The 12,549-nt window shown below is 48.1% G+C and overlaps 1 protein-coding gene across 1 annotated transcript; it reads left to right on the forward strand.

Moving 5' to 3' along the window:
* Positions 1-225: 225 nt before the first annotated feature.
* Positions 226-7,429, forward strand: LOC138732726 (ubiquitin carboxyl-terminal hydrolase 36-like). The gene is made up of 5 exons (XM_069879384.1): positions 226-253; positions 5,132-5,348; positions 5,545-5,826; positions 6,010-6,137; positions 6,678-7,429. The coding sequence occupies exons 2-5, from the start codon at positions 5,340-5,342 to the stop codon at positions 7,111-7,113; spliced, it is 855 nt and encodes a 284-aa protein (XP_069735485.1). The 5' UTR covers positions 226-253; positions 5,132-5,339; the 3' UTR covers positions 7,114-7,429.
* The last annotated feature ends 5,120 nt before the right edge of the window (positions 7,430-12,549 follow it).

The raw sequence follows: 12,549 nt of genomic DNA on the forward strand, positions 1-12,549 counted from the left end.
TCAAAGGCAGATTGCTATAGAATAAGAATTCCACAGCAAGTTGTTATTAATGCTACGGCAGTTTTTTTAATGTTTAATTTAAAGAGAGCAACTGATCAAAAGCCGTCTTATCTATTGTTTATCATTTTAGCTGGAACATGTGGTTCTAATTTACGTGGACCAAGTGGGATTATTACATCACCAAACTAAGCGGGTTCAATATGAAGACAACGCCCGTTGCGTGTGGGTCATTATACCAACTGACCCAGAGCAGGTTTGCTTTTTCTATGTTTCTCAGTTCAACTTGTACAATTTTGGGTCTGTCTTAAAATTATTTCATACCTATTTGTGTAAATGTATGAACACGTGCGAGTGCGTATGTTCGTTTAAATAAAAAAATTACCAGAGTAGAGATGTTAAGAACAGATATTGGGCACTAGAAAGAAGCCGTAAGTTTTTAATAGCTGTGAAAATGACCACTCAGTGTAATAGGCCTTAGAGTTTCTAAGTTATAAATAATTTTTTTAATGAAATACAGAAAATCATATTTGGAGTCCCACACTGCTAAATGAGTTGATAGTGTATATTTCAATTTGTATCTTAATACTTACTGCATCTTAGCATAAAAACCACACATCTAAGTACTTTGTCTGATCTTGTTAGGTGTTTTCTACTTACCTATCTTCTCTTATCAATCCACTGTTTTCCCATAATGATTCTAAATCCATACCTATAAATAATTATACATAAACCAGTAAGCGCGATCAAGTATTCTTATTAGAATGCAGTGTATTGAGATGCATTTTTACTTGTGTTTCTGTAAAATGAATTTACTCACTAAAGGACAGAGACAACCCCTACCTGTAGGAAAAGAAAATGAAATAAGAAAATCTTCCCCTTATTTTACTTTTCTGCAGTGAAATGCTGAATAAATTAGTTAGAGTAAGTTGAGGAACTTACAATCTATATGTACTTTCACAAGTACATAATGTATTTCCTACGCAAGTTTTGGGAGGGCTGAATTCTTGACTTTATTAAGGTTGAGGAAAAATATCTAACTTTATCTCACCATAAATTAATACAAATGCTTAGCAGCAGCAAAGGTTGTTTTACTGCATGCTTTCATAGCTTATTGTTGTCATGTAAATATTTTCTTTGCAAAATCAAGTCCTCTTTGTTTTAAAGAGGATTTATTGCCTCAGAAAATATATGTATTCAAGAAAAAAAGCAACCGCAAAAGCACAAAGGTTACTGCATTCTGAAAGATTTCACTGAACAGAAAGGTCTTTATTTAGTTCCAAACTCAACTGTTATAATTTATTTAGTATTCAAATTAGAAGTGGTCATTTGTCAGTGAATGATCTTTGACTTTAGAGACATTACATTTTATAGAAAGTATTAAATCACTTCCAATTTTTAAATAGAGATTAGCATTTAAAATATGAAAGATGTTTGACAAATGCATCAGCTCAGATTTATGTTCAGTAATATGTAGTCTCTTTGGTTCTGCAAAATGCAGTGTAGTTTTATACGAAAAAACTTAATTGTGCATACAAAAGAAAATATGTGAAATGACTGCTAATGTAAGAGAGTCTTGACATTTTAATGATTTCTTTTTTCAGAACTATTCCATTAATCTTTCTTTTTTAATTTTTCTTCCTTTTTCAAGAATTTCAGTTAAGCACTGATTTTCGTATTTATAATAAAATGAGAATGATAATCTCCTGGCTGATTGCAAGAAAGTTTAACCCTAATAATATGCAAAGTGCTGCTGATGGAGCAGTGCTGTTTATTAAACTGCACCGTCTGTTTTTGCTATGGAGATTCAGACTTTGTTCATTTCTGAAAATCACTGAACCTTAATCTACTGCAACAACCGCAAGTTCTGTTCATTCTCCACAATGTCTCTTCCACAATGGGTTTAGGATGTTAGTAGGGTAGGTCTCAAGGAGGTTGGTGTGGATTAGCTTACTGCTTTGTTCGCTGAACGGAAAAGGCGCTCGTAAGCAGCAGTCTGTGGCAGCTCGACAGCTTATCAGTCACGAGAATGCACTGAGGGAGTTGTACGCCCAGACAGAAACTCTTGTGTTGTGTTCCAAACGGAGAGGTGTGAGTACGTGTCCTGGAGCTTTCATCCAGAAAAAAATAGACACTGTTACATCCAGCTGGGCGGAAGGTAAAGAGATTTGCTGACAAACATGTTGATAATTACATGTAAGAACAACACTGGGACCTTTGAAGTCTTTCAGTTCCGGGCAGAGCAGGCGATAGGGAATGATTTGTCTTGTTATTAAACGTGGGTTTGTCTAGCAGTGCAACAAAGGAAGATTCTTTTCTAAACGTCATGTATCTAGGAAGGATGGGGGTTGAGTTTAGGCCCATGACAACTGTGAGTGTGAAGTCTTAAAATTGGCTTTGTTCAAGGCCTACGGTATCCTCAAGTTGCTTTCACGTAAGCGTCACATTATCTGCATCGGTGGGTATCGATACAGATTTGATACTGGGACTTCTATCCCCAAACAGCTGGAACTATATTTAACACATCCTTTTGGACACTAAAAGACATGTTGGGAAATACTTTTACTTTGGAGGCAGCCTGACTGAAATAGAACATTTTTCTTACTTCTTTATAAAGAAAAGTATCTTTCTACCTAGTTCACAAACCTGTGAACTTTAAGAAAATCCATTGCAAAAATAATTTCCAGGTTTCCAAAGTCAGGATTTGATGTTAAGATTTGCTGAATGTTGTGCAGATTTTCACCTGTGACTTTTGTTGGAGTTACGAGTGACAGAACTCTTGAAAACAGATCTGTGTGTTGAGTGTCTGATTTTAAGATCAGATTGAGGAGCCTACCTTTTTGCCCCTCAGATTTGAAAAAAAAAAAATCGGAATGCTGAAATGGGTCTGTGTGATTTTCTTTTCTGAGAAGGTAGACAGTTCATGAAGTGTCGTTACTGTGTATTTTAAATATTTTTGATTTTAGTAGTGACCTTGTGTCCTTCTTCAGATTAGTTTATGCAGAGTATTGTGCAAGATAAGACAGTGTTCCCTGTTCCCTCTTAATGTAACGTTCAGTGAGGTTTAGATAACATAGTGTAGTAAAAAGGTGCCCTTGCGTGAAATGTGGAACATGACGTGCTGGAATACTTTAAAGAATATTTTTTTAAAGTGTTTTTTTAAAAAGGTCCATAACATTTTCCAGATTTGCATTCTGGTGCTGACGGGGCGAGATTTTTAGTGTGAATTCAAACTGAAAACACATTTCAGCCTCCTGCGGGGCAGGACCGTAGTTCCAGGTTTGAATCAAGTATATGAAGATTGTCGTTAGTTAAGTGTTTTTCTAACATTCATTTGACTTTTTCTAAGCAGCACAAAAGTCTAAGTTAAGCTTGCTTCTGCGACTGTTGGAAGGTTAATGCTCTGCTTGTTTGGAAGAGTTGATTTTCTTCTAACATTTGTTTCCTCTGGGTCCCGCTACGGCAGCTTCTGATCAGCGTCCTACTGAGTCATTTATTAGACTTTTAGCATTTGCAAATACAACGTTACGGTGCTCTTCTGCCTCTCTGACAGGTACATGCTGTAATTCTTGGTAACCTTACATTGGCTCAGTTGCTCGGCTGTGCACTTTCTCAGCTTTTTAGGATCAGTCGCTTTGGGCTGCTCTGCCGAGGTCTCACTGGTCTGTTGTCTTTACCTCCTTCTTGCTGTTACAATCTCTTCAGCATGTTCTAAACGTGCCTCTATCCCTTGCTGGTTTGCTTCGTTCTCTAGGCTGTGGGGTTTTCATACGACTCACTGCCCTGGAGTTCCTGCTGCTTTCACTGTTTTAGGGCAATATTGCTAGGTGCAAGGGCTCCGGTTTCCAACTCCCGTGTCTGTAGGAGGGCAAGGGTTGCTGTCGTTTCAGCAACGGTACTTAGTTTGCACAGTGTTTGCTTGAGTGATTTTGAGATAATTTCTTCTAAGATTTCTTCTAAGAATTTCTAAGATTTCTTCTTCTTTGTTTTTTAATGAGGTTATCTTGCTGATTCTTGGACTGGGTCAAAGTTTGTGGTGGCTCAGATCTTATCCTTTCTTGACATCCCTGTCTTCCTCAGATTCTTACTTCCGCGTAAGTAGTTTATGCGTTTATGGTGCTCCACAACAAATTCAAACCCTTTGTTTCCATAGGCAGATTTCCCCCTGTTGGATGGCGTTGTTGTGTTACACTTCAATACTACAGTGGTTTTGAGAAAGTATGTCCACAAAAAGGCTGTTGCTTCAAGGCTTCGTTACAAACAGAGCCCCTCTCCCTCTGAGGGGTTGCTCAGAGCTCCCTGCCACGAGTACAAGGGTGTTTGTCAGCACGTCTCACCCTACAGCGCCTGCAGCCCGTGCTGTGACAGGGCAGGGGGCTCTTGCTCAGCACGGTGTGTCTCACCCTGCAGCGCCTGCAGCCCGTGCTGTGACAGGGCATTGATTTTTTTTTTTTAATCTGTAGAATTTATCCTCACTTCTGTACCACAGAGTTTTGTGCTGCAGGGATCTTGTTTACCAAAAAAAACGTAGATCTAAGGACTCCTTTCACTGAGCGTTTTTATGTTCTTGGCACTACAGAGGCTCATGCTAATGATTTGTTGAATTCTGTCTATTCCATAAGCCCATGAGGATGGGTTTAATGGAGGGGAGGAAAAGGCTATTGTGAATTTAGTGTTGGCTCACTAGTACATCATTCTAGATCACACCAATATACTAAGGACTCCTTGAAAAGAGTATTTTGCGTGATATCTTGCAAGCACAGTTTGGGATGCTCTTTCATTCTCCACACAGTGGAAAAATGAAAATTGTGCCCTAGGTAAATGTGCGTATTTAAATGTAAATTTAAAGACCTTTATTTTTCATTTGCTGCACCAATGTCTTTCATCTTAGGGGGTTAAGGTATCATTGGTGAAGTTCAGAATTAAACTTATTAAGGTCTCTAGCTTGGTTTTGATGAGTTTGAACTGGAGAGATAACTTGTGCATTATTTAATATTTATCTACATCACCTTTCATCTGCCAGCCACTCCATGTTATAAGACTCTTCTGTTTTTTTCACAGTAGAACCTTGTTGCTCCCATGTTGAAAAAGGTATTTGTCATTAATAAACTTTCTCACTCTACTTCTATTTCAGTTTTCCAGATTGTCTGTGAATGTCTTCAAGGGCGCAGCTTGTTCCAGAACTCTCCTGGTGACTCTGTCAGTGCTGGAACAAACAGTTTACTCATATTTCTAGTTTCTGCGGTTTCTGCTTCTCTGCCTTCACCAGAACACCCAGCACCAGCACAAGCTTTGAGGGACCCGTTGCCGAGGCTGTGTCCATCCTGCCCTGCAAACCAGTGATGGGCCAGGTGAGTCCTGAAGGTCCCTTCTTGGGAGCCGCTGCCCTTCTGTCCACTTAGCCAGGGCAGGGGCTGCAGGTTTGGAGGAAGGTGAGTGCAAGGGAGGACTGTTTGCAGGGGGGATCCTGCTGAGCCAAGGGTTCCTGGGTGACCCGGGCCCCTGGAATTCTTTCTTCACTGAACTTCTGTCTCTCCCTTTGTCTAGAAACCAGAGACGCAGCCAGCAAAGAAGCTGTCTGGGCTGGAGGAGATTGGGGTCTCTGTGCCCCGTAGAAGAGTCAGCACAGGACCAAAGCTTCCCACCTCCTCCAAGCTGCTGCAGGAGCCCAGACAGCACCTCCCTGCTGTGCCTGGAGTCAAGCCACCTGCTCCAGAAGGCTCCAGGCTGGCTAAATTGAAGAGGTCCCTGTTGACCGGTGGCGCTGTGGAGGGGAGCAGCTCCACATCACCACCACTAGCAAAGAAGCTGGCACTCTCTGCAAAAAAGGTGAGTCTGACTTTCTGCCCGGTCTTCAGTTGGCACCCTCTGATTCTTCTGCCACCCCCTGCTTCCCTCACCCAGTCTGTCTGTCCCCTTTCTCTGGGGTCCCCTTTTCGATTTTCTTCCCTTGGGTCATGGAATCCTCTTTTTTTTAGACCACCAGATGTTTATTCCTGTCCATAACTACAGGGCAGAACTCCGCAAGCGGCGAGCAGAGGTGACCACTACACAGAACCTCACCCACAGCTTCCTGAGCAGATCCAGCCCACGGACACCACCCACGCTGACTCCACTGCCCAGCCTTCTGGCAAGTTGAGGTAAGCGATGCCAGTTGCTCCCAGGCAGCAGGGCCAGTAGCAATCTTCAGATACTCCATGAAGCAACTGCCTGGCACGGCAGCTGGCTCGAGGAGTGATCTCGGCAGCCGCCTCTCCTGTTCTCTGGGGCTGGCAGGGCTCGCTCTGGATCCCAGACGCAGGGCGCTGTATTTGTTAGCACAGGGTGGGAGGCAGCTTTGCAGGCCCTCACCATGTACCGGTGTCCCCTGGGATCAGGAGGCACCAGCCTGGTTTAGGTCTCGCTCTGGGTTTTCCTTTGTAACCTTTGCCATCAGCACGTGCTGCAGCAACACTCGCTCCTTCCTAGCCCCCCGTGGGACAGCGTGTGCTCTGGGCGTGGGGCAGGTCATCATGTGTGCTTGCAGCTGCTGCCCTAGAGCAGGTTCTAATTCAGATTTTGTGGCTGAGATGGCAGATGTGCAGTGCTGTGCTCGTGCATCTCGGGATGGTGAGGAAAAGAGGGGTTCCCACTCAGGACCTGGCTTTAACACCATATCTGCACCTTTTCCTGTCTTTCAGCCCATCTTCATCTGCGCTCAGCCTGCCGAATACAGAAAAGCCTCCTCTGAAAATTGTAATCAAATTATCAACCCTTCAGGTGCTCAGCTCCCCCCTGAAAAAGCGCCACCATGAGGCAGATGGCAGCCCTCATTCTCCATCTGTCAATGGCAAAGGTGACACCTCCAGCCCGCCCAGAAAGAAGAGGTGCACACAGGGGGACTCGGTGTCCCTCACTGGGGAGGAGGCAGGCAAGAGCCCCAGTGGTGGCCAGGAGGAGCCAGGCTGCCCAGAGCTGGGTGCAGAGCACAAGGAGAAGAAGAAGAAGGAGGAGGAGGAGGAGGAGAAGATGGAGGAGGAGGAGGAGGAGGAAAAGAACAATAAGAAGAAGAAGAACAAGAAGAGGAGAAGCAGGTCAAAAGAGCGCTCTCCTGGGACTCTGTCCTCAGGCAGCTGAGGGGCGAGGATCTGTTCTGTCTGAGCAGCAGCAATATGCGATTGGCAACACCGGGCTGCCGATGGAGCCAGGATCTCCACAGCTCTCCAGAGCGCCAAGCCAAACCGTGGGGCCAGCACACCACCTGGGAGCCACAAAGCATCTCATTCTCCATCTGTGAATGGCAAAGGTGACACCTCCAGCCCGCCCAGAAAGAAGAGGTGCACACACAGGGACTTGGTGTCCCTCACGGGGGAGGAGGCAGGCAAGAGTCCCAGTGGTGGCCAGGAGGAGCCAGGCTGCCTGGAGCTGGGTGCAGAGCACAAGAAGAAACATCATGAGACGAAGAAGAAGAAACCTAACAAGAAGAAGAAGAAAAAAAACAACGAGAAGAATGTGAAGAAAAATAACGAGAAGAAAAAAAAGAAAAATAATGATAAGAAGATGAAAAAATAACAAGAAGAAAAATAACGAGAACAAATGAGAAAAAGAACGAGAAGAAAAAATAGCAAGAAGAAAAATAGCAAAAATAAAAAGAAAAATAAAAACGAAAGAGAAAAAAGAAAAATTAAAGAGAAAAAAGGAAAAGAGAAAGAGAAAGAGCTACTTAAGGACACTGTGGGTCCAGCCCTCAGGCTGTGCGGAGAGAGAAAACCCTGTGCTCTGGCCCCAGGACACCTCCTACCTTTGCACAGCTAAAAAGACTAAATTTAAAGGAATGGTGAAATGGACTAGGAAAAGAACATTTGCCTGCCAGCAACTGAAAAACCAGCGGTGGTTCTGAAGCAATACTAGCCTGCCAAGGGAGCCAGCCTGAGACGTCAGATTTGAGCTCCAGCTCCCTGCCCGCTTCTGTCCGTTGCTCATTCTCTCCACCTCCCATGTGGACAGGGCTGGTACCCACCGCCCTCCCCCCTCTTTGAGTTGCAGTGGAGTTTTTTTTTACCCCCCGCCATCACCACCCCTTCCCCTGCCCTCCCTCCCCATTCCCTGGCTCTCCCACCCTCTTTTCACCCCTCACTATGTTCTTTTTGCCCCTCACTGTGTTCTTTTTGCCCCTCACTGTGTACTTTTGCCCCTTGTGGTGTCCTTTCCCCTTCTCTATCTCCCTTCTCCCCTCGCTGTGTCTTTTCACTCCTCAACATCTTCCTTTCCCACTTGCCGTGTCCTTTCCCACTTGCCGTGTCCTTTCTCACTTGCCGTGTCCTTTCCTTTGGCTGTGTCCTTTCCCCCCTCACCATCTCCTTTCCTGCCTCAACATGTCCTTTTGCCACTCGCTGTCTCCTCCCCCCTCTCCGTGTCCTTTCCCCTCATGGTGCAATTTCACCCCTCCCCATCTCCTTTCCGCACTTGCCGTGTCCCTTCCCCTTTACATGTCCTTTCACGCTCGCCATCTCCCTTTCCCTCACTGTGTCTTGTCTCCTCGCCATCTCCTTCCCCCCTCGCCATCTCCTTTCCCCCGTCGCCATCTCCTTTTGCCACTCACCACATCCCTTCCCCTTGAAATCTTCTTTCCACCTTCACCATGTCCTTTTGCCCCTCGACGTCTCCTATCCCCTCACCACCCTCCTCTTCCCTCTCCCCCTGTCCCATGGCCCCGGGGGTGGCAGGGATGGAGGAGGACGGTGCCTGTGGTCAGTGCGGGGACAGCAGAGCCCGGGGGGATAGGGGGACACCCCGGCTGGGCTTGTCCTGCCCCGGGGCTCGGGGCCAGCGCTGCTGGGAGCCACAGACCTGCTGCCCGCGGCATCGCTCCTGCTGGGTCATGGCCCTGCAGCGTTGTCCCTGCTGGGCTCTGGGACCTGCTGCGTCGCTCCTAGCAGGTCATGGAACTGCTGCCTGGGGCATCAGTGGTGCTGGGCTTGGGGACCTGCAGCATCGGACCTGCCGGGCTTTGGGACCGGCTGCCCGCAGCATCAGGGCTGCCAGACTCAGAGACCTGCGGCATCGCTGCTGCCGGGCTCTGGGACCGGCTGCCGCTCCCCCTTTGTGTTCAGCTGCTGCCTCTGAGCGCTGGCAGAGTTCTGCAGGGGAGGCTCGTGTCGATGGTGTCGGCTGAACAAACCTCTCTGGGTCGTGGGCGCATCTGCCTGGTGCAGGAGCACCTGGGCTGTGCCCAGGGCCTGCTCGCAGGGTGGGCCGAGCAGGGCGAGGGGGCAAGGGGGCTGCAGGTCCCCTCTCTCATGCGGGTGCAGTTTGCTTCCCCGCTTTCCTGCCTCCTCAAAGCTCACCCATCATGTGGGGTGAGTGCCCAGTGCTGGAACTGGTGATGTGAGAGACCAGTGCCCTGGGCACCTTCCCAGCCTGTCCCTGCCACCAAGGGCACCCACTGGCCTCCTCTCTCCTGCACCTGCAGGGCTGGGCTCTGCCCCTCACACCCTCTGCAGCGTGTCCTCCCCCTGCAAGGTCACACAGCTCAGCCAACACTGGTGGTCTCCTCTCCCCGGCACTTCCCAGCTCAGCCCAGTCCCTCCCAGCTCTCCCCACAGCCCTGATTCCTCTCCAGCCCCACAGAGCAGCCCAGTCTGCGCTGGCCCCACGGCGGTGCCCACCGCAGGGTGCAGCAGAGCTCTGGGCTCTCCCCACAGCCCCAGCCCCTCTGGATGGCACGGCAGCTGCTGGGGGGCAGAGGTGGGTCTCAGTCTCACCCGCAGCCCAGGGCTGGAGGCTTGACCTGGAACAAGGACATGGAGAGCAGTGGAAATCCAGGACTCCTGATTTCAACCCCAGCAGATGCCACCACAGCCTGACTGCTCCCCCTCTGTGCCAGCCCCTCTGCCCAGTCTGGGATAGGAGTCTGAGCTCAGCAGCAGAGCACCCTGGCCCACGAGAGGGCTCGCAGGAAGAGTTTTCTTTTTCTCATGGATTCTTCTCTGCAGGCACAGAAATGCTCCCTTGCTCTTCCGCAGGGACATCCCTTTCCCCAGGGAAGCCCGGCTGCCAGTCCTGGTTCCCTCTCTGTGCAGCCCACAAGGCCATTTCTATGATCAAGCTTCTAAGTTCGGGCCCTTCTATGTACTGACCCTTGTATGTCTCAACTCTTCCGGGAATATTCTATGACCTGACTCTCCTATCACCCTTCTGTTACCCGACCCCACCACTCTATGACCTGACCTTTCTAAGGGGTCTCACAGGCAATGAGCCAACCAGGTGCCTTCTGCTGTCCTGTCAGAGACACTGCCAGGTGGGAGCTTCAAAGCACAAATCCCAGCCATGAGTCAAGGTCTGACGTGTCAGCTGCTTCAGAAAGTGGAGACCTCACAGTCTCTTTCCCAGCCATGTTCCTGCTGCTGGCCTGTCCCCTCCAGACGCAGAAGTTACCTCCAAGCCCCCTTCACGGCCGTTGCCTTCTTGCAGGATTATGGGTTCTTGAGACACACCTGGCCACATGATACCTTGTCCACCCAAGTTGATGGCAGGAAGGAGCACCAGGGGAGGTTTAGGCTGGATGTCAGGAGAAGGTCCCTTCACACTCAGGACATTCTACCATTCTTTATTTTTCCTACAAACAAACCAACACCTCTCTCCAAACAGCCTCAGCAATCACCTGAGACAATGCACACATCAAATAAAAATAGTTGTGGAAAAGAAACTTGTAGGGCATTTGAAAGGGACCTAACAGCCCCCCTCCCATTTTCCTCTCCTACTCCTTCTCTTTGGCTGTGGCTGACCTGAAGAAGCAGTCTGGCAGCTGGGCTGTTCCTCAGCAGCCTGGTCCATCTGCCTGGTTGTGCCATGGGAACGGAAAGGGCTTTTCTTTTTGAGGGTTGTCAGGAGACTGTTCCTTTTCAGGAAGACAGATAGTTCCATGTGTCCTTTCTGAAGACGGACAGGGCACTTTTCCTTGGAGGACTCGGGGACCTCAGACTGGGAGGGGACTTCTGCCAGTTATTCCTGTAGATTGGAAATCTGTAAAGGAAAAGGAAAGTCATTTCCTTGAGTCATGGAAGAGGCCAGAAGAGACTCTGGGTAGGAAAGGAGTCACAGACTGCTCAGAGGCAGAGGTTGTTATTGGGATGTGATTGAGCCCATGCATTCAATGGAAAGATCAAACCAACACCCAAGAATGCTTTACCCAGTGCACTGTGAACAGCTCCACAATGCCTGGAGGATTCCCGCCTGGAAAAGGGGATTCCTCCTCCTCATTTTCCAGCCTTCACCATTAGTTTACGACTCAGCCTTTCCCACAGCATCCATGCCCTTTGCATGCCAGCATCTGCTCAATGCTCCAAAAGTTTCACTGGGTGCTCAAGAAACCCCTGTCCTGATCAGGAGCCGTGCTGGGAGGGAGCAAGCCCTGCCCTGAGGATTTGCTTCCCAGGGCTCACTGGTGAGCTTCGCAGTTCCTCCACTCAGGCACCTAAAAGCATTTCCATGACACTATCCAACAGCTGTCAATTAATTTTTCTACAGTTCTAAGCCAATTCCACTCAGAATCACTGAGGTATCACAGAATCAGAGAATCACAGAATCAGCAGGTTGGAAATACCTCCAGGATCATCGAGTCCAACCATTCCTATCAAACAAGCCATCAACAACAGGCTTGAGGCTCCCACTCAGCCCATGTTTTGCCAAGCGATCTCTGAAAAAGATCTCTGAGAAGATCTCTGAAAGCTGGCCCAGTTCAAATTTTGCGTGTATGCTGGGGCAAACGGACAATATTAGCAGCAAGCACGGAGCAAACGGCTGTTGTTCTCATGCTTGCTGGCTTGTTGAGACCTTGAAATCTTGATTAAGACCTGTGGGTTAATAGGAGAGGAATGCACTAGGCAGAAAACATGAAGATAAGGGGCACATCTGCGGAAAACAGGGAGGTTGCACTCTGTCGCTGCACTGTGGGATTCTCACAAGTGGAAATTCACTGAGATAGCTGTTACTGGATACAGAGGCAATAGATAAGATTTGCATTCTCTAAATAAAGTTGATCTCAATTCTCACCCCCATCGATGAGGTCCATGCATTAATTGCTACATTGAAGTTTCTCTAATCTAGAGAAAATGGACCTGGTTTGGAGCAGGGCTTTGCTGCTGCACAGCCAGAGGGACAGAGCATGGAATCTGCCTTCCCCCAGGGATATGATCAGAGAGTGGAGCTGGATGTGCAGCCAGGGGTGCCCTGGGCTGTCCTTGAGAGCAGGATCCCTGCCCCCAGGCTCTGTGTACCGGGGCAAGGACGCTGCTGCCGGCCAGGGTGAGCAATCAGCCTGCCTGGGGAGCTTCCCCTGGTGCTGTGGGGAGAAGTTGTGGGTAGGAGATGTAACTCGTGGTAGCAGAGGGTCCTTCTGCTGTCGAGAGGGTGCTGAATGTGCCAGGGCTGCTCACGCCTACAGATCAGGACATTTCTAAGAGGATATTTCAAGGGGAAGATCAAAGCAGGGATTAAGTTAAAGGCCTTGTGAGGGATGTGGTGGTAGGAGGACGCCTGGGACAAAGCAGTAACAAGATGATAGGGTTTTCA

The sequence above is a fragment of the Phaenicophaeus curvirostris genome, chromosome 36 (assembly GCF_032191515.1).
Source record: "Phaenicophaeus curvirostris isolate KB17595 chromosome 36, BPBGC_Pcur_1.0, whole genome shotgun sequence".
In the NCBI taxonomy this organism is placed as follows: Eukaryota; Metazoa; Chordata; class Aves; order Cuculiformes; family Cuculidae; genus Phaenicophaeus; species Phaenicophaeus curvirostris.